This window comes from Psittacula echo (genome assembly GCF_963264785.1).
Source record: "Psittacula echo genome assembly, chromosome: Z".
Lineage (NCBI taxonomy): Eukaryota > Metazoa > Chordata > Aves > Psittaciformes > Psittacidae > Psittacula > Psittacula echo.
Genome location: NC_137742.1, coordinates 10,887,504 through 10,908,651, shown reverse-complemented (window position 1 = coordinate 10,908,651; position 21,148 = coordinate 10,887,504). Strand labels below are relative to the sequence as shown.

Genomic DNA, 21,148 nt, shown 5'->3' with positions numbered 1-21,148 from the left:
AGCGCGCGGGGCTGCGGTATCCATCGAGCGGCCCGTGGCGGGTTCGAGCACGGGTCGGCTCCAGCTCCTGCTCCAGCTTCGGCTCCGGCTCCGCACCAGAACCGGCACCAGCACCGCGACCCGGCACCAGCACCCCCCTCCGCGCCGGGACCCCGAGCAGGGACCCCCCCTCCGCTCCCGCACCGGGACCCGGCCCGGCAGCACCGCCCTCCAGCTCCGCGCCGGCGGGGTCCCGGCTGCCCCCGGGCGGCGCGGAGGCAGGTGGGTAACACCGGGGTCCTGCGGCGGGAGCGCGGGCTCGACGGGACCTGTTGCTGCTGGAGTCCAGTTGCGCGGCGGGGCCGGAATTAGAGGCACCGGGGACCCCCGAGGCTGGGGCTTTGCTCGTCCCCGGTATAAAGCACAGGGGCGGCTGTCCCGCACCCCACTTGCTGCCCGCTCAGCCGCTCACCCCGTTTTGGGGTGTGGGACCTCGCCGCGGGGTCCAGGAGGCAGGAAGAGCCTGGGGGTGGCCCAGGGGTGCCACCTGGAGGGGTGTTTGTGCCGGGATGAAGCCGTGGGTTTCCCATGGGATGCGTCCGACTTGGTGGCTCTGGCAGGGGATGAGGGGAACAGCCGGGGTGTGGGGTACGGGATGGGTCCCGGGAGCTTCTGCAGCCCCCAAACGCCGTCGGAGCCCCGGGTCCGCTGCCCGCTGCACCCCGTAGCCCGCCCGGAGGGGTCGGGCAGCCTGTCCCCTCTCATGGTGGTGATGACGGTGACTTTCTCCCTTCCAGGTGCAGGAGGGAGGAGAGGAGTCCCCGTGTCCCCGCTGTGCTGCCAGAGGAGGGCAAGCCACGAGAGAGCTCCCATCACTCCTGTGTAGCAGCGTGGTGAAGCCCAGGACACGGCTGCGAGCGCCCAAACTGTGACGGGGCGCTGCTGTCCTGCTGCTTGCCTGTCCCCATCCCCGTCCGACCGCCAGCGCCGCCGCCGCCCCCTTCGTCCCCCGCCAATGCCGGTGGGTGGAGGCTGCGCCCTCGATCGCTGCGCTGGCATCCCAAGCGTGGGGCCGAGCTGCGGGACCCGCTTCTCCTCTCGGGACGGCGGCGATGGGGGCTGCGCTGTCCACCGGGGCGATCGTGGCCATTTCTTTTAACTGCGTTATCGCGTTGCTCATCCTCATCCTCTTCCTCATCCTCTGCAAAGCCTGCAGGACCCCCTCGTGCCCCAAGAACAATCCGGGTACTGAAGTGGATGAGGCAAAGAATGAAGAGAGGTACCTGCTGCAGCGTTGAGCTGCCCTGGGACCCAGGTACCCGTCTATGCCGAAGGAGTTGTTGTGCCAGCGTGGATGCCTGCGCTGGGACTGGGGATCTGGACTGGGCACGGTGAGAGCAGAAGGGACATGGAGCTGCAGGCTGGGGCTGTGATGCAGGGCACAGCCCTTTCTTTGCCTGTGTGGTTTTGGTGTGTGAAGTCCCTGCAGATGCCCACAGTGACCATGGGGATGGAGAGACAGAGGCTGGAATGTGCTACGGAGACAATCCTGCCTGTCCCAGTGGCGAGTGAGCACCGCAGGAGCCCTGCCCTCCAGCACAACCCCTGTCTGGGGACAGCCCATGGGCTTCTCCCTGTGCTCGTGGCCTGGGACACTGGCCACGGTATCACAGACCTGAATGGGGCTTGGAGAGGGGAGGCAGTGGGGCTGGCATCGCCTGTCCCCCCGCTGTCCCATGGTGGGGTGTGCCTGGGGGAACCCCTGCAGCCTCAGCCTGGCTGGCAGAGCGGGATGTTAGTCTGGGTGTCTTTGGGGATGGCCTTGGGGTGCCAAGTGCCCCCAGAATCATGAAGGTATTTGGCATCTATCTGCCCCAGCAGCCAGTTTAATGAGCCACAAGAGGGTCTGCATGGTCTGTCCATTCATCCCTGGTCTGTCTATCAATCCCCTCCAGCATTAGTACCAACACTGCTAGGCAAACAGCCCTCCTCCTTGTTCCCTGCCTGTCCCTGCCTTCCCTCCTGCGTGCTCCCAGCCACGGCCAGTGGGGTTTGACCTGTCTGTGGGCAGCAGATGTGCCTTTGTTGGCATCCCCATCCCTGCTGCAAGCAGCTTGGGATGGGTTTTTTGCTGGGAAAGTGGGAGTCAATGGGGAGATGAGGGTGCCCAGATGAATGGCCTTGGAGGGTCTTCAAGCCCCATCGCTCCCTAGGGACCACAGTGGCTCTGTGGGAAGGGATGCTGGTGGTCTGGTTTGTCCCTAAACTTGGCAGCTGCATTCTTCTGCCCTGCCTAGAGGTTTTTGGAGGGCTCTATCCTGCCCATCCTAGAGCTCAGCAATACCCGAGGCCCCCTGGCACAGCCTCTACAATATGGGGATAGAAACACGGGCTGTGCTGGGAGGGACACTGGCCAGGCCCGGCAGAGCCTGCAGTTCCTCCCCATATCAGGTGTAGCTAACGCATCCCTTTGCAGCGTTGTTTTTACTAGACTAATAAACTGATTGTAGGACTCAGGAGGCGTCTCTGAGCTCTGCCCAGTGCCTGGTGAACTTGGTGGAGGCTGCGTGTCCTGCAGGGCTGAGGAGTGGCTGCCCCAGGGCTGGTCCTTGCAGGACTGCCTGCAGTTTGCTGGGTGATGGTGACAAGGGCTCATGTCTGCATCTTTATGTGGCTTTTAAATGCTGGGTGAGCAACCTGGCTGGGTATTTAATGCGTGCTGTGGGCTGGGGGCACGTGGCTGTCAGCAGGGAGCACCCCCAATGTCGGTGCTGCAGGCACTGGAGAGTTTCAAAGCTGTGGCTCTAAGTCACAGGGATGCTTATGAGGGGCATAAGCGAGGTGGAGGAGCCGTCACCACCCCTGCCTGGCAGAACGAGCATCTGTGGTCCCCAGTCCCGGCAGCCGTGTGCAGGGCTCCGGCGGTGACAGCAGGTCCCTGCTCATCAGCATGCGGGGAGGCCACCGCGGCTGCTGCTGCCACCACAGCCACGCTAATCCCTGTGCTGCAGAGCGCCGAGCGGAGGGAGGGCTCTGCCAGCCTCCAGCCGTTCCCATCGACACCGGCGGGGCTGAGCCCCACGCTGAGCTGCCCGTGCGAGGCAGGAGCATCCCAACCCTGGTGGCCGGATGCTGCTGTGATGCCCTGGCTGCAGTGATGGCGCATCCCCATCCCACAGCCATGGGGGGCCAGGCCAGGTTCCAGCCAGCCACCGGCTTAGGCTACCATCCCAGATCCATGTGTGGCTGACCCCACATATATGGGGCGCAGTGCTCAGTCTCTGGGGCCGCACTCATGGTGGGGCTGGCTGCTCTGAAGCTGCAGCCCTGAGGTTTCCTTAAGCCCTGCATAGGGCTTTCCCCCTGCGCAAGCCCTGCCAAGGGTGGGAAGGTCTGTGCGGGACAGGATGCAGTGAAGCTTGCCCGACCCCAGAGACGCCTGCCTGCTGCAGCTTTCCCGGCACCTCCTTTTATTTGCCCGGGCACAGAGGCGAAGTGTTCCTGCTATGCAAAGAACAGGCGGCGCGGGGCCGTGGCTTGCATGCCAAGCAGCCGCCGATCAAAGCTGGGCTTGTTCGGCCGGCGGCCCCAGCAGAGCCGCCGCTCCCCCTTGCTCACAGGTTTGTCTTATTCGCCGGCTTTCTCACCAGGTTCAGCAGCTTCTCCAGCTTTGCGATTTCCACCTCGGGGCCCTTCTCAACGACCTGGCCTTTCTTCGCCTGCAAAGAGAGCAAGTGAGGCAGAGCTGTGAGCAGGGAGGGCTGCAGGGAGGGCTGCTGCGTCCCAGCTCTCAGCCCTCACTGGAAGCTGATCCACGGGGGGGATGTACCTGCCTATGGTTGTATTGCAAGCACAGGGTGCCACGAGATGTGCAAAAGCCCCCGTGGATTGGGGAAGGTGCTACAGAAGGGTTTGGGTACGGATAGAAGTGGAGCTGTTGATCCAGAGCAGCACAAACCCTCTTCTGCCTCTCTCCTCCCAGCCGTTCTCAGCTGGATGTGACTGGACCACTCTCTTCATCCCCAGGCCTCAGGGAGAGGCTCCAGGCATGTACCACTCCTAGGACAGTAACAGCGGTGCAGTGTTCAGACCTCCCCATAATGGTCCCAATGTGCCCATCCCATGCAGTGGTCCTGGGCAGAGGCATTCACAGGAAGGGAGATCATATTCAAATGGCTTTTCCCAGGAGTGGGATGAAGTCTCTCAGTGGCTGCTGAGAGCCCCTAACCTGGGGGGAAAAGAAGTGAGTCAGGGCTCCCAGGTGGGCTTTAGGCCCTCGCTTTGGCTCTCCTCTCCCTGGGCATACCCTGAATGTCCCATGAGACAAGCCCCGTCCCTCATTGCACACCCCTGTGCCAACCCTGACACATGGCCCAGCACAGGGAAACCCTTCCCACATTCCCCAGCACCTCTCACAACCCATCAGCTCCCTCCCTGGGTGCTAGAGCAAACCACCCGCATCCTGGGAGAAATCATACTGCATGAGGGAAATAAGCACGTCCAGTTCAGTCCTCGTTTGCTTGGGAGCAGCAGGAGCTTCCAAGCAGGAGCTGGTGAGAGATGATCTCCCTGCTGAGGGTACCAGTGCCACCCAATGCTTTGGGCAGAGCACGCCCCCCCACTGTGGCCTGCAGCATCAGTGCATTGTTCTCATCAGAGCTCAGAGGGTTTGGGAAAGTGATAACCAGGGGCTATCCAGACACATGTCATGGCAGACACAGCTGCAGCAGAGGAGTGCTCCAGCCCGCACTCAGCCCACCAAGGCCTCCTGCAGCTGAGCATCCAGCCCTGTGGGGTTCCTCCAAAGCAGCAGCCACGCCATTGCTGCATCGTGTTGCTCAGCGCTGCCTTCCATTCACACCATTGCCCTTTGCCACCCTGCTGGCCCTCGACTTGCCTCTGGAACTGTGTGGGTCCCTGCTCCAGGGCTGGGAAGCTCCTCTGTGTCAGCACGGCTCTGGGCACTCCAGATGCCAAACACAGGCTGGTTCCCAGTCTGGCAGGGGGGGCTCGGGAGAGGTGGCAGCGGGTCCCCAGCCCCGTGGATCCCCAAAGCACAGCCTCTGCACAGGGATGCTCTCCAGAGGCCGAGATCGCAGCAAGCAGCATCTGCTTCTCTCCTGCTTAGGAAAGATCAATTCTCTTCCTGCTGAATCAACTCCTCTAATAGTGCAGCAATTACAGACATGCACCTTTCCTTCAGCTCTGACAAAAAATGCCAGCGCATAACAAAGAGGAAGTTGTAGGGCTGTAGGGATCTCTCTAGCTTTCTGGAAGTCCCCAGGAGTAATGGGTTTAAACTGAAACAGGGCACATTCAGATGAGATGTAAGGCACAAGTTCTTCCCTGTGAGGGTGCTGAGGCACTGGCACAGGGTGCCCAGAGAAGCTGTGGCTGCCCCATCCCTGGCAGTGTTCAAGGCCAGGTTGGACGGGGCTTGGAGCAACCTGCTCTAGTGGAAGGTGTCCCTGCTCACGGCCGGGGGTTGGAACTGGATAAGCTTTAAGGTCCCTTCCAACCCAAACTATTCCATGATTCTATGATCCCTGGGCTTCCTCCTTCTCCTAGCCCAGCACCAACCTGACAGAACAGAGGTTTTCTCAGCTGCTGCAGGGCATGGAGGGGGTGAAAGCAGCTCTGGAGGGGGGAATGGGGACAGTCTTCAACCCCTCTGCTCACAGACAGCCCCACTCCTCATCTGAGTGCTGGGATGAGCAGAGGCTGTTTTTATTTACCAGGCCCATCCACTGCATGCCGGGACAGTGCTGGTTTGTATTAATGTCTCTAAGTGAGCAATGCCCTTCGTGGCTCCGGTCCGGGCACTGCGAGCGGTGTTTGTACTAACAGCCCACGTCACAGCCGAGCATCTCTCCGAGCGGGAGCGTTGGGATAAACACAGCTGCTGGGGATATTTTAGGACTCAGCTATTTCTGCAGAAAAGCTGCTTTGCTGCCTGACAGCATTCAAAGCGCTCCCTTTAGCACCCTGCGTCGCACACCGCACCATACGCAGGTCCGTGGGACACTAACTAAAGAGGCAGCTGCTTTGCTCAGCTGGGAAAAGGTGATGATGAAGCCATCTCCCATCAACCTGCCTCCATCCCAAGCCCTTTGCTCTCTCCACTGGTTGAGTCTGACTGTTGGCCTCCAGGTGGTAAAGCCAGGTCCATGGGTTTTGAGCCTTGCTGGAGTCACCAGACACAGGTAAGGCCCAGCTCCTGGTCACCGAGCTGTCCCTTAGACCTTGAGTTTCACACTGACTCTACTCCTTTGGTGCTTTTAAACAAGCTGCAACAAAGCTACACACAAGCCTGTAATGAGCCGTAACCGAACCAGAGCCCTAATTTAACGCCACATAACTAGGCAAGCAGGATGACACAGGGAAGGAAGATTACAATGTCCTTTTGGGTGCTCTGGAATGGAAAGTTTTCTTTTATTTCTCCATCTGCTTTTCCCAGGGTGCCTGTGCATGTGAGTGGCTGGGCTGCTGTCGCACAAGCATAGCATTGGGGCATCTGCTTGGATGCAGGTGGCTGCTTCCTACAAATGCAGGGGCTTTGCCTGCATCAGGCCTCTGAGGAACAGCTCTTCTTGGAGCAGGGATGCTGCAGTTTCCTGGAGCATGCATGGCGCAGGGAAGTATCACCTCCATGCATGGCTGCCGATGGGCTTTCCCCCATGTGTGGGAAGGGGTACTCATTGGGCTTTGCCACATGTAGCTGAGCCCGTTCTCCACTTGCATCTCTGTTTATATACCACATCCATAGGGCTCATCGGGAGCTGAGGAGGAGTCAGGGCAGAGCATCCCCCCTGTGGAGCTGACAGATGCAGAGCTGTGCTTACAGAGGAGGTCTGTCCCTGAGGAGCTCATTGTGCGGGTACCAGAGCTGCTCACAGTAGTGTTTGCATCAATTTTATTGTTAACAGTTCCCAGCAGGAGAGCAAAATGCTTTTGGCTGAAATGGTGCTGAGGGATGTGCCAAGAAAGCTCATGGCATGGGCAGAAAAGGTGCTGTGTGGGGATGGACTCTGCCCTGCTCACAAAGCATGACCCTAGGGAGATGAGATGGGGAGGAGACTCCCTACATATCCTCATGCTGCTGTGTTCATGGCCAAATCTCCCTCTGCACTCACACTCCCTTGGCCTTATGCCTGAGCTCTGTTCTGGCTCTCCAGGCAAGTAAACTGAGGCACTGCGGTCCTGGCCCTATAGACATGGGCACAACTGCTGCAGGGCCCTCAGTGGTCCTCTCAGCCCCAGAGGTGGGTACTGACACTGGAAGTGAAGTAAGAGGTGGAAGATGACTGAGATGGAGCCCCAGGGGTGAAGGCAGAGCAAGGACAAGGATGAGGGCTGTTTGAAGCCCTTCTGTTTGAAGACCCCAGCCCCAGCCTTGCCCACACTGGCACATCCTGAACTCTACATCCTGGATATGGGAGTCATTTAGGCTGGATTCCCTGTGTCTCAGCTGATGCCTTCATTCTCTTGCTGAGCAGTAAACTGCCAAGTTAATAAAACGCTCCCATAAAAGCTGGCAGTTTTCAGCATCTTTCTCCCCCCACCCCATTGGTGTAATAATCATAAAACATCTGCTGTAAGGTTTCGATTAAATGAAGCAAAACTTGTTTGTGTTTTAAAGTAGCAAGGGAGTCAACTACACTGGCACTAACAGACAGAAAAGTCCCAGTAACTTCGCTGGGAACAGAGGGGACCCTTCCCTCTGCTGACTCTTGGCCAAGGGGCACAGGCCTGGCCCTGCCCTGCTGTCTTCATGACACTGATAATCCCAGTCTCTGACATTCCTGATGGGATGGGATTTCTGGGCACAGCTGTTCTGAGACAGGATCTGGACGCTTTACGCAGCAGCCCAGTGACCCAGCACACCAGCTTCCCATGCAAAATGGGTTTAAGCTTTTACAGACTGATTTTGCGGGGGGGTGAGAAGCTCCAAGAAGCCATTAATGGGGCTGCCCCAAACTCCCATCCTCATTATCTTTGGTGGGAAGGGGCACACAGCCTGACAGGTCTTCAGAGGTGTGTTGCTTCTGGAGAAGACCTCTTCTTGTTCCTTCTATCCTGCTCACGGGTAGGTTAAGGTGATACCTCCAGGGTATGGCCTCCTCCATTAGCAAACACACTGATGATGAGTCTGGCGAATTCAATAAATGAAAGCAAGGAAGAGACTTCCCTGAAGCATTTCTGTTAGGAAATGGAAGGAAAAAGAAAGGAAACCCAAACTCTGTCATCAATACAGCAAAATTTTCCTCACCTACTCCCTGGGCCTCTGACTAAACGTGCACCAACGGGGGTATGATATGACCTGCTGTGATACAAAGCTGGAGTTCCACTGAGGTAGGGATGATGTCTGTACCCAGACCACATCTGGGCTCCTAAGAAGCCCATTTACATGCAGCAGCAATGTGCTTATCAACCACAGAGAGCCTCGAGTCACACTCCCAGCCTGATTTGACAGCGTTGCTCCTGGCCCGTGGAAGGATTAGCTGACAGACTGGAGATAAGGATTTAGGCTTATACTGCTACCGTTTGGAAATAAATGACGCAGGAAATGTTCTCCTTGCAGGGAATGAAACCAGCAGGAACACCCTGGGGATGACTGGGTCATTCAGGCGTCAGCAGCCACACAGGATCGTTGGCCTCAGAGATGCTCATCCCTCCAGCTTCAGCTAAAACACTTCAGGTCAAGCACCTCTCCTTGCTCCAGCTCACGTGTCTGAGTCAGAGATCTCTGCTAGCACCTACACTGGACCATGCCAAGGCACAGCAGGGCAGACATGTCCCATGGCCTCAAGTGATTCGCCATTGCTTGCTGCGAGGCACCAGTGAAGCCACTGGAACCAGCGAAGACACAGCACTGTGGCTCAGCAGCACCCATCTGCCAGTAAAGGCATGGGAGCAAATGTCAGTGATATCCAACAAGCAGGAGGAGGGCAAGGTTCACCTATGTTTGAATGGCAGGTGCCTGCCTGCAGCACATCACAGGGCTGGCTGGCTTACAGACAACCATGGGAGAGGAAAGGGATCATTTGATGGCATGGACAGGCTCTGCAGCAGCAGAGAGCTAGCAGCAAGGTCAGGCCCTTATCCATGGCCACAAGGGAGGACAGTCATCATCAGAGCTCTGTGTCTGCTCTGCTGAATGCTGGCTGGGACCCCACACTCTTGCTCATCCCCCTCGCAGCGTTCTCTGGCCAAGCTTTAGAAGAAGCTAAACCCTTCCCTGTGGGTTTCAGCAGCCTCAGGCAAAGCTGTGGAGAGTTTGAGTTCTGCTTTCATGCTGATAGGTCTCGTGGTGTGATCTCTACTGGCCCTCAGCAAGGAGCTCAAGAAAAATGAAGCAGTGTGCCTCCGAAGCACGTTGTGCTAACAGTGTTTAATGAAGCATTGACAGAGCACTCTGAAAGCACTTGCTGGCTGGCCTGATCTAGCTGTACATCCCAGCTGAGCACGGGAAGCTGCTCAAGCCATAGCCCATCTCACAGTGACTGCAGTGTGAAGCATGGCCTCACCAGCCCTGGGCACAGGGCAGCATGAGGAGGGTGCTGTGGGCACCACAGGGTGCAGGACAGGCAAGGCCAGGCTCACCTAAGGATGAAGAAAGGTTTAGCGCTGATCGCTTCTGCTCAGGCCACTGACAAAGTGATTTGGCTTCCAGCTACACTGGAAGTTCCCTGTCCTTGCTAACTCCAGAGCCATGAGTAATGTCTCTTACACACCACTAATTTAGGCACCTAAATATAGCCATAGTAAGACTACATTTAGCAGCCATGCATGCAAACTTTACTGAAAAGAGGGCAAACTTCAGCGCAGACAGGGCCCATGAACTCAGAGGAACTTCAGCTCCTCTGAACTGGGCATTACAGTGAATTTATCCCAGTACCATCTCCAGAAACCCACCAAACCCATTTTAACCAGTTGGTCTTCTGCCTTTTCCATGTCTGACACAGTTCGAAACAGGGATGTGTTCATGATCCTCAGTTCACGTATCACCAGTCTCTAAGCAAAGGATAAATTTTAAAGTTATCCAAAGACACTATGGTCTGAAACAGGACACATGAGCAAATAGCCTTAACTGCCTTACACAGATGGTGTGATTAGGAAGCATCAGCAACAGGCTCCCCGCTCCTTCAGGAGGTCACACAGGGTTTTGCCAGCCCTAGGGACATTTGGCCGCGCTCTAACTGTGAGCAGTGTGTGTGTGTGTCTGTGTGTACATGTGTGAGAGATGGAGAACAGCTTTGCCTTTGGGCATCATTACCCTTAGTTGCTGAGACAAGCCAACAACAGCCGCCAAACGGAGCAGCCTGGTGAGATGACAAACTCCTCACAAGATGCATGGAGTGTTGGTCCACAGATCTGTGTGCCCAGTGTGCAAGCTAATTACCCTTTTAGATCCACAGAGGCTTTGTAAAAGGGCTGGGGTGCAGTAATAAGCCCAAAAGCTTCTGCCTTAAGCCCACAGAGTCTTGGTGGTGTAAACCACCGTTAGGCTAAGGATAGAGGGATAGGATACCCTTTCCTTCACTTCACTGTGATACAGGCAGTGAATCCCCTACTGCCCTCCAACCCTAGGTTAAGCCCTACCAGATTCAGACTTTCTGTAGTGCCATCAGGCTCTTCTGGATGGGTTGGATTAGCTCTTAGCCCCACTCAGTGGGAAACCCCATTGCCCAAAGCTTGTCCAAATGCCAAGTGTTCTAATGGCATTGTATGGTAAGGCTGGTGGGGATTATTAGTGCCCAAAGTTTCAGCTGTGCGATCTCTCAGACCTAAGTGGTGGGAAGGAAGTAAGCAAGAAGTGGGTTTTGGTTGAGATTGTCCATACAAACCACTAGACAGGCAATACCTTGGCTTCTAGCTTGACTTGAAGTATTGCACAATTGCAGTTAACTAGCCCAGCCACCAAGCCTCAAGGCATCCTGAACAGTTATAAAGATGCCCAGCTTCCCCAGCTCTTATGTCTGCCACATCTGCAGCACCTCTCTGCTCATGCTGGCAACTCTGCAGCAGGACGCTCAAGCAGACACAGCACCCACAGGCACGTACATCAAACCCATCCAAAGGGGCAAAATCAAGGAAAAGCTCTGCAATGCACAGGGACAATAGCAGTCTTAAGCTGCATCCCTCGATGCCAGCTGGCAGGTAGCACCATCAGCCACTCAACAGCATTTCTTTATTACTCAGCATCTCTTTTTCTTTTCTTACTTCAGCATTACTTTATCATTTTTGCATGACAGCTCAGTAAGCAGTTGCCGGTTAGAGTTTAATAAAACCAAACACAGATGTGAATACACAGCTCCTGCAATACCTTGGGACTGCTGTTATCTCATAGGGCATAGCATCTCATGAGAGATCATTTGCAGTTGCATAAATGGTATATTTTTAAAAGTTGTAATTTTTACAATACCTCTTTCTTTTGCCACCACTGTTAATATATACGTATATCCCCTGCAATCACCTTTTATCTGCCTTAAGAAAGTTCAGCTGCTGCTTCTCTCTCAACATGGCACCTTCTTTAAAACTTTTTAGTACAGCTCATAGGAATATTTTCATAGAAAACTATTCTTGTTTGCTACTAACATGAAAGTGTGTGAATAGACTTCACTCTGGACAAATACAAGTACGCTGGAAAATTAGTTTTGCTATAAATAGAAGTGAAAAGAAATGTCTTCACTCATAGATGCCCCATATTTAATAACATTAAATGTCAATGGCATGAAAGATGTATTACAACTGATACTGTTCAGTTTACTGAAAGAACTCAGTCTGCCTTTTAATGTCAGCCCACAGCGTTCTCTCCCTTTCTGCATGGCTGCACTTGAACTCAGGGATGCTCCAGAAACAGCACGAGGTACTTCAACTGTGTGAGCAGTTGTGTCATCTCAACAACAACAGTCTTGTGTGTAGTTTTCATTTAAATCAGTGTCACACGGAGCAGGGCTGGGAAGGGTTAGTGCACTCATCCACCCTGGCCCATGGTGGGAGCAGCTACTTTTAAATTGCTTTCGACAGATGCTTGTCCAGCACTTGACCCATAATGTGCCCCAAGCAGCTGATTGTCATGCTCTGATCCCATCACCTGCATGCCATTTCTTCTGAAACCCCACCGTGATGGTGCTGCCAAGCCATCTCCTGATGGCTGCTAGCATGTCCCTCTCACACCCAATGAAACCTTTTCCCTAAGGCTTTTGCTGCTGTCTTACAACCTCAGAGCACTGCCTTCCTGACCCTGTCAGCCCTGGACCCCTTTAGGTGTGCGCATCTCGCTGCATCTCCCTGATTCCAGCCTCCCAGCTGGCCATGTTGTCCTTGGTGTTTTCTTGCTCCTCACATCCTTCCAGCCTGGTATCCCAAATTGTAGCTGAGGCCTTTGCACTGCTAAGCGGTGCAGCAGGATTAGCTCACGAGTCCCTCTTACCCTTCTCTTGCCTGTGCTCAACAGTACAACACCTCTGCTATGGGAGGGCACTGCTGGCAAGTGAGATCTTTTTCTGCTCACCTTCTCGGTTGATTATTCCCACCTCATTTCCCTCTCTTCCTATTTTTCTGCCATCCTCACCACAATGCATCCTGTTTACTTCAGACTATGTCTCCCATTTGCCACGGATTAAACAACTTGCATGGCTTCTCTCCACCTGCTGCACAGGAAGCAGCCAAGCAAATGATAAACACCATAAAAACACTCTCATGCCTGGAAAACAGATACACTATTAGTCTGGGCTATGTGGGACGTCACGCTAAATCGTATCAGTTACGACTGAGTTACGCTGCAACATGTAAATCAGAGCTTTAACAGGGTCAGCAAGAAGCTGGACGCAGGACATCCATGGGAAATCCTGCTGCTCTTCCCAGAATCTGACCCTGTTACAGCTGCTGAGAAATCCCCTCCTGCCACACACACAGGCATAGCTCAGCACCACAGTGCCCTTTTGCCTGGGAGCTCCTGGTTAGCAGCTTTGCTGGTGTCAGTCTTCTGAAGATGGGCTTGATGCAGTGCTGCTTAGTGGATGATGCTCATCACTGTGCGTTGGGATGTCTTCTGTAAGTCCATATGGGTCTGAGTAAGGGCTGTACAAAGAAGAGGATTTATCCTGGCCCAACTGTAAATGCAGGGCCCAAGGGTTACCTATCAGCTGGAAGCAGGCAGGATAAAACAACGCAGGAGAAAGCCAGTGACGTGCTGGGAGGCAGCTCAGGGAGTGCACCTCTGGGGCACAGGCACCCATGGAGGACCTCACTTCCTTCCGGGATACACTGCCAACAATGAGCAGATCCACTCTGACCTGATCAACAACTGCCCTGCATGAAGCAATGCAGGACAGACCCTAATATTTGTTCCTGACCTGCAGTGATGGGGATGGCAATGGGGCTAGAGTTGGGGATGCTCCTGTCCAGCCAGCAGTACTAGATTCCACACGCATTGGTGACATGTCCCTACACATGTCTGATTCTGGCCCTGCCACCTAGGAGCATAGGTATTATCTGCAGATAAAGATGAAGTGCAGTCTGACTAAGAAGCAGATCTAGACCCTGTGTTAGGGTAAGCTCTCCAGGCAGAAGTCAGTCATTTTAATGACAATCCAGTCTTAAGATGCTGATCTGGCTCCAGCCCAAGTCTTTTTACTAAGCTCCTTGACATCCTATTTAGAAAAGCATTATTAAAATCTAATTTCTTCATGCATATATTGCTATTTTAATTATAACAGAGGCAGAAGAGAGATATGAGCAGTAATCAATCTCTCTGATGCTAATAAACATCTTAAGAAAGAACTGACCATGGGAAAAGCCAAGCCAACATTGCCTATGGAAACCATAAGAGGGATTTATTCCTAGTGATTGTCCATGCTGCCAACAGCACAGTCACAGTGTGGCAAGAGATGGCCTCCCTAAATGGCTCTTTGCTTTGAGTGACTGACCAGGATGCTGCATCTGAATTAATTTCACATGTTCACTGCTGTGTCTCTGTTGTACCAAAATGTAATTACTTCAGGGCTATAGACCAGTTAAACCCATCTGCTAAACTGGCTGCTAAAACTAAAGGAGTCTCTTTGCAATTTAGTATTATGAAATAAAGGCAGGCTGGGAAGAAAACAATGTAGAAGTCATTTAAGGTCCTTAAAGTAAGCACTTCCCAAGGTAATCTCTCCATCGCTCAGCAAGTCCCATCAGTACCAAAGACAGAACAAGGTTAACCAGCAGCTGACAGCTTCAACAAGACAGTGGCCAAGTTGGCAGAAACAACTATCAGACAATTAATTGCAGCTTTAAGGACTAGAGGGAACCGGTTAGCAGAGGTTAACTGAAGCTGATGCACATGCCTAACACTAAGTGCTGAATTAACAGAATAACAGTGGTACAAAGCCTGTCACCTTACTGAGTCTGAAAGCCTCAGCACACCAGCAAATATCCTCACCGTGCTCTTTGTGCTACTGGAGCTGGGACAGAGGAACACGGCTGGGACAATGCCGCGAAGCAAACAGCCAGCATTTGTCTTGGAGGGCCCTTGGAGGAGGTATCTCCTTGGTAGAGATGGTAGAGATTTTGCCACATCTGGATATTAATTCTGACTGTAGATTCCCCCAGTGTGGTCAGATCACCGTATCAGAGGGGTCACTTCTTCCCGCACTCTCCTGCTTCTGTTCTGATCTGAGCCCATGTATGGATCCTCCTGGTATTGTCCTAATGTGAGGAGCTCCCTGAAACCCAGACGTGCTGTCAGGCTGCGGGTCTGGGAGAAAGTTATAAAGACTGAACAAGAACCTGGTGATGTTTTGAGAGTCCTCAAGATGATGACCAAAATTGTCCTTCCTCACCAGCATGTAGGAGATGCCTAAACTGACCTAGAGGAACGGTGGAAGCAATTGTTTTGTAAAGTGATGTTGCCTCACCCCTCCTTCTCCAGTAAAACCACGTGGATTGCATGCATAAAGTGCTGCGAGATGCAGACACCACAAACACCAGGACATGGTGTTTTCTCCAGGCACTCTGCTGATCATGCTCTTCCCTCTCACTGCGGAGGAGTGCTCAGCATCGTTTGAGAGCTGGGTGAGACACAGCCCAGCAGGAGATGAACCCACTGCGCTGCTGCAAGCCTGGCACTGCGCAAGTGCCTCGGCATCCAGAACAATCCTGAAAAGAGATATTTTCACAGCTGGCAACCAAGCAGGAAACAAAAGGAAGACAGAAAGGGGCCACTTGCGCTCAGAAAATTAAATCCAAATTTAATTCCAGTAATAATACTTTCATTAACACCCTATTTGCCATGAAGATGCATAAAAATGCTAAATGAGAGCTGAATCAAGGTGAGAAGAAGCTAGCTAGGGAAATAGTGCCAGCCTCTCCCTAGCCTGTAAAATCCTTAAGAAGCCTGGGTCACCGTGGTTATTGTTTATAATTTAACCTCCCCAGCAGCCATCTGTAAATGAGCCAGAAATCCAGCAAGAGCAGCAAAGAACCTGTAACAGAGCTGACTGATTCCAGCAAACCCTGATTTAACCACAGACAAATGCAACATTTCCTCTATGACCATCTGGGGCTTGAATGCTACTGTGGTGAACATACGAGCCAAACTCTCACCTCACTCCCCACGGAAATCACATCGTGTTGCAGACATGGGATTGCTGAGCAGGTTGGGGTTATTGTTGTAAATCTGAGTCCTTCAACCATAAGAATTTCGTTTGGGCTCTGCACCAAAGCAAGATCAAGGACAGCTGAGACCAGCCCTGGCAGATGTTTTTTGGTATTTTGCAAAGGTCTTCAGTGAATTCACCTCTTTCTGTGATGTCATAGAATCATAGAATTAAAGAACCCCAGAGTGGTTTGGGTTGGAAGGGACCTTAAAGCTCATCCAGTTCCAACCCCCTGCCATGAGCAGAGACATCTTCCACTAGAGCAGCTTGCTCCAAGCCCCGTCCAGCCTGGCCTTGAACACTGCCAGGGATGGGGCAGCCACAGCTTCTCTGGGCACCCTGTGCCAGCGCCTCAGCACCCTCACAGGGAAGAACTTCCTAATGTCTAATCTCAGTCTCCCCTCTGTCAGTTTAAAGCCATTCCCTTTGTTCTGTCACTGCACGCCCTTGTAAAAATTCACTCTCCAGCTTTCTTGTCAGCCCCTTTAAGCACTGGAGCTGCTCTAAGGTCTCCCCAGAGCCTTCTCTTCTCCAGGCTGAACAAGCCTGATTTTCAGTCCAGATGCAAAGTCTTTCAAAGTCCTTGTGACTCTCTCTGCTACCAGGCCTGCTAAAGACTTCTGCTAGATCTCTGCTAAATACCCCAACTAATCAATGGGAAATTTGAAATGCCAGTGAGGACAATGCCCACACTAAATCTGCAGACTGCTCTGAGCTATCTTCTCACTTATCCTACCGGTAACTGCTCGATTGATTTTTCAGCCCATTATTCTTCCCACGTCTGGCCTAACCTTTGCAATCTCCTGGCTTAGCTCAGCCATGCACTTGTCATTGTGGATTGGCATCAAAAGTCTGAAGAAAGGCAAGTACACAACCACAGGAGAAGATTCGCCAGAGACACAGGTAAAGCCAAGGATGGCTACGGACACTGAAGGCGAGAATCATGCTTCACCCGTGTGTGATGCTATGGCATAAGAGCTGCTCTCAGTTTAGTAGTAGAAGTCTAAGTGTTCGATATTCCCTGTCATACAATAGATAAAGCTTCAGCAGATTTCCCCCCGAAGGCTGTAACACAGGCAGGCAGCTTCAAGCCAGAATGTGCTAATTAAGAAACACTGTGTGAGGGTTAATGAAAGTTGGGAGGTAGGAGGAAGCGAAGAGGGTGAACCCCTCTCACCTCCTGTCCTAATGCTATATGGTGCCACTTAGTCACTGCTAAAAAGGCACTTTCTAGGGAGGAAAGAAATAAGGTAAGGAGATGATGGCTGTGCTGGCTCAGTGCTTCTGTTCTCTGCCCCTGGTGATGAAAAACAGGCTGTAAAAGGTTTTCATTTTCAGCTAATGGATAGGAAGGTTCCAGTTTCACCTGTGCGAAGAGGCAGAAGGTATTTTAATGGCTGAACTGAGATACTGATAAACCAGACTGAGTCTAGCAGGGACTACCAAGATTGCTGAGGGCTGGAGGACTTGCACTGAGGAGACACTAAGGGTGCTGGGCTTGTTCAGCCTGGAGAAGAGATGGTTTTGGGTGATCTAACAGCAACCAAGAGGAGGATATATCAAGGAGACAGAGATGGGCTCTTTACATGGGTGTGCAGCAGGAGAATGAGTTAAAACAGCCATAAACTGAGACAGGGAAGGATTCAGCGTGACATAAGAGAGATTTTCTCTACAGCAACAGTTAGGCACTGGAACAGAGCTCAAAAGAGGCTGTGAGATCTCCAGCCTTGGAGGTTTTCAAGACAAGCCTAAGCCCTGAGGAACCTTGTCTGATGTGAGGGCTGACCCTGCTTTCAGCTGGAGAGTGGAATACAGACTCCCAACATCCCTTCCAGACTGAGTGTGCCTGTGGCTCTGTGATCCCAGGATGTTCTTCCCTACCAAGTGTAAACTGAAGGATGAATCTTGCAGCTCTACCCTATTCTGTTGTGCTTTTTATTGCAGACAGCTTTTTCTAAGCAAATACTCTCTTAACCATATATTGCTCATAGCACTGGGACTGGTGCAGAGCAATCCAACCCTCAACGGGGCAATTCCCAGCCCCTGGGGAATATCGGCACATTGTAAGAGGGAATAAGCTCCCCAGGACCCTCCTCCCAGGGTATTGAAAGGTTCAGAAAGCTGTACAGATGGGTTTGAATGCTGGTATTAGAGGGGTAAATGCTGGTATTAGAGGGTTAAAGGGAGGAAGAAGGTCTCCCAGTGAAAAATGACAAGCAAGAAGCACTGGAGAAAACCCATGGAGAGCAGAATCCTGATGCAGATGGCTAGAGGACCAAGGAAGAAGCTAGACTGAGTCGGTGAGAGCTGACACCACAAGGATCACAAAGTGAGGACTGTTTCCCTGTGCTTATTGGGAAGAGGGGAGCATGTGGGGCAAGTATATTTTTCCCCACCAGCATTATCTCAATGGCAGAAAAGGGATAACATTGATTTAATGTAGACTTATGCCTGCTGTTATTGTAACACATTGTTGTCTCTGAGTGTTTACAGTTATTTAACACATAAGCTAATAAATAAACCAGAATAAAGAGAACTGAAGAGTTCAGGAGTCCGTAAATCTCTTCGTATACAGCTACCTGTCTTGTTCCAAACTGGGATCGCCTCTTTATAAAAGGTGTGAATCTCTTTCTGTGATGCTGCCTGTCAATCCCCTATAATTTTAAGAAGATCAAAACCAGAAGCAGATTCAACATTGGGCCCAGAAATAACCATCATGATTCACACAGCCTCAGTCAGTAAACTCATCACACCAATGACTCCTCTTGAAGCTAAAGCACACCTTTCAGTAAAAGACAAAGAGTTTTGAACAGAAGGAGTTTGAGGGACACAGACAAGCTAGTGCCATGATAAATATGGCCTTGTTTGAGTTTGGTTAGCAGCCAAATCCCGTTTTATCTCTTTCTGCTAATATAAAGAGCTTCCACCACTGTGAATCCCTTTGTACACAGGTGCTTTTAGGCTGAGATGAAGTTATGGCTTAATTTATTTGTAAGCTTCTAAAAAGCTCCTCAAAATTACATTTTCCAGACCTCAGATAAACCCCCTTGCTCTTTAGTTTGCATTTTTGGTCAATGAATCACCTCCACTGTAATGTCAACCCTGGATGTGTCCACTGCAGCTGGTGATAGATTTGGTAACACTGCTCTGAAACACAGGACGCTGGCTTCACTCCTGAATCAACTCAGTGAGGCAGCCAGACCCCGTGTTTGGTCAGTGTTTCAGTGACACACTGGGAGTTCACGCTTCCCTCTACAATATTCAAACCTCTTTCAGCATCTCCAGTTCCAGGATGCAGCCCCACAGCTGTGAAGGTGGTTTGCATGGGATTTATATCCACCCTGTGCTACCTTGCTTCTGGCTGGTAACAAAGCTCTGATGGGCTTTGTTGAAACAATACCATAGCACCAAGTCATCTGTGTTTGCTGCAGAGTCCCTCTTGCTGATGGTGCTCTTTACTGAGCAGCAACACTCACACTTGACACAAACAGCACTATCAACAAGAGCTGGGTCACAAAAATACCCCACCAAACCTTGCCAGACTCATCTCCCTGCCTACAGTTACCCTGAAAGATCTGCTGCTGGTCCCAGCTCCTTGCAGGCTTTGTGAAGTGCTTTTTCTTTTAAAGAAAACAATTGAAAGTGAATCCATGAAGGTTTTGTGAAGTGCTTTTTCTTTTTAACAAAGCTTTTATTTCTAAGACAGAGTCCATGTCAAACCATTCTTTCAGGGTATAAATAATACCTTGGTTCAGATTTATCATAGGCTTGAGTCAAACAACATTTGCCAAGCAAGGTTGAAAGCACACAGAGTTGTGAGTGCATAGGGAGTGTGGCCATGTTTAAGAGGTCTCACACTGATAGACAAGCAATTCTCTCTGAAGCAGGGAAAACCAGCTTGCTTGCAGTGTTTAAGTTTCCTCGAATTCCCTCAGCCACATCACACACTGTGTGGCACTTCTGCAGCACCTTTCACCCCAGTCTGCCCAAGCCTTTCACTGACTTGAGGCTTACTCATTCACAAGGAGGAGCAGGGACAAGGTATAGTCATTGGTTTCACTGCAGCCTGCAGAAAGCAAGAACTGTCACTGTGAAGCACTGTGAAGCACTGAAGCACTGTGAATCATGGGGGGACACTGAATTATGGGGGGACAGGCTGTACCTTCTCCAATGAACCCCTGCCACTGACTCCAAGCTGGGTCAAGGGCAGGGACAGAGAGGAGGGGAGAAGCTGATTGCCTTGCTCTTGGGAGAACATGCTCAGCCTGTGACCACAACTGTTATGACTGTTTCAGAGATAAGGGAACCAAGGGCTGGAGTTTTCTGTGTAAAGCCCTCTCTCTTTCTTCCTTTGCAGGTAAGCAGTGGTGGTGTTCCATTTTCTTCTTGCTCTTCTGAGTTACAGCTCAGACTAACCTTGACTCAAAATAAAGATATAACTGCTTGCAGAAGACCTTGCCTACAGCACCAGTCTCTGAAAAATCATGCCTGGCAGCACATCCCTGGTTATGTGCAGGGTATAAACACCCTGAAGAGTGATATTTCCCTACACAGGCAAGGGGAAAGCAACCAGAGAGTTTCCCCTGTCACTGCAGAAGGATGACAGATCCCTCTGCAAGTCCTTGCCCCCTACAGCCACATCAGGTTCTTCATCCTCAAGACCTGCACTTGAGGCCTCTCTCCACTGCAGGAGCAGGACCCAGACTCCTCTCCTTCGCTGATGCTTTAGACTGGGAAACTCTGTGAAGCTGGGCTGAGTGAGATGGCATCTCTACAGCACTGCCTTTGGCTCATGGCAGTGGATGAGCTGAGGTTTCTCAGGCTGGCCTTCCCTTGACCTTGGGCAGCGCAAGTTTCCCAGCCCCCAGGTTGCAGGAGCTGTTTTGGGCTGCAGTGTTTTCATAGCACAGCTTTTCTTCTTGAGCAAGCAGTAATTGAAACACAATCCATCAGCGGTTTGCTCTGCTGTGTTACAAACTCTAACCGTGCACAACTTGATGTGCTCTTTTTTCTAATGACATAAGAGACACTAAATTATTGATTTCCTGCACTTTCACTGGATGTTGTTTGGTTGCCCAGGCTGGACAAAATGAGAACATTTGGCTTCCTGTTGCTGGCTTAGCAGGTTCCTTCAGTGCAGAGTAGAGCAGGAGGCCTAATCCTGGAGAGGGATGAGCACCCTCCACTCTCACAGCTGCATTCGCAAAACCAGTTTTCTGGACATTCTGGTTTCAGTGCCTCCCTTCTGACAGCAAGTCAATATAATCAGGAAGACAGAGGAGGCAAAAAAGTAAGAAAGCAGAGACTGAGCAGTGTTCACATCCATGTTCTCTCTGCACTCATTGAAAGGCACTTTTCCCCTTACCTGCAGTCCCAGGTCCTCAGGATATCACAGCTGAGACCAGCAACCTTGTGGGGAGACATCTGCTCTGGCTCTAACATGGGTTAACATGCACTCAGACAGCACAGGCTGGCAGGGAGACGCAATGCCTTTTATTAGCTCAACAAATATATATCTGGGG

The 21,148-nt window shown here is 51.9% G+C and overlaps 2 protein-coding genes across 2 annotated transcripts in view; one reads left to right on the top strand and one right to left on the bottom strand.

Annotated features, from left to right (window-relative positions):
• Positions 1–1,091: 1,091 nt before the first annotated feature.
• ENHO (energy homeostasis associated) lies at positions 1,092–1,277 on the top strand (the record flags this gene model as incomplete). Its single annotated transcript, XM_080637344.1, has 1 exon — positions 1,092–1,277. The coding sequence occupies one exon, from the start codon at positions 1,092–1,094 to the stop codon at positions 1,275–1,277; it is 186 nt and encodes a 61-aa protein (XP_080493470.1).
• Positions 1,278–3,464: 2,187 nt separating this feature from the next.
• The window catches only part of DNAI1 (dynein axonemal intermediate chain 1), a gene marked incomplete at its 5' end in the record, with an annotated part of 158,188 nt that continues 140,504 nt past the window's right edge, over positions 3,465–21,148 (bottom strand). The window contains one exon of the mRNA XM_080637471.1: positions 3,465–3,698. Coding sequence (XP_080493597.1) covers positions 3,594–3,698 — 105 coding nt within the window. The 3' untranslated portion in view covers positions 3,465–3,593. The remainder of the gene's footprint in view (positions 3,699–21,148) is intronic.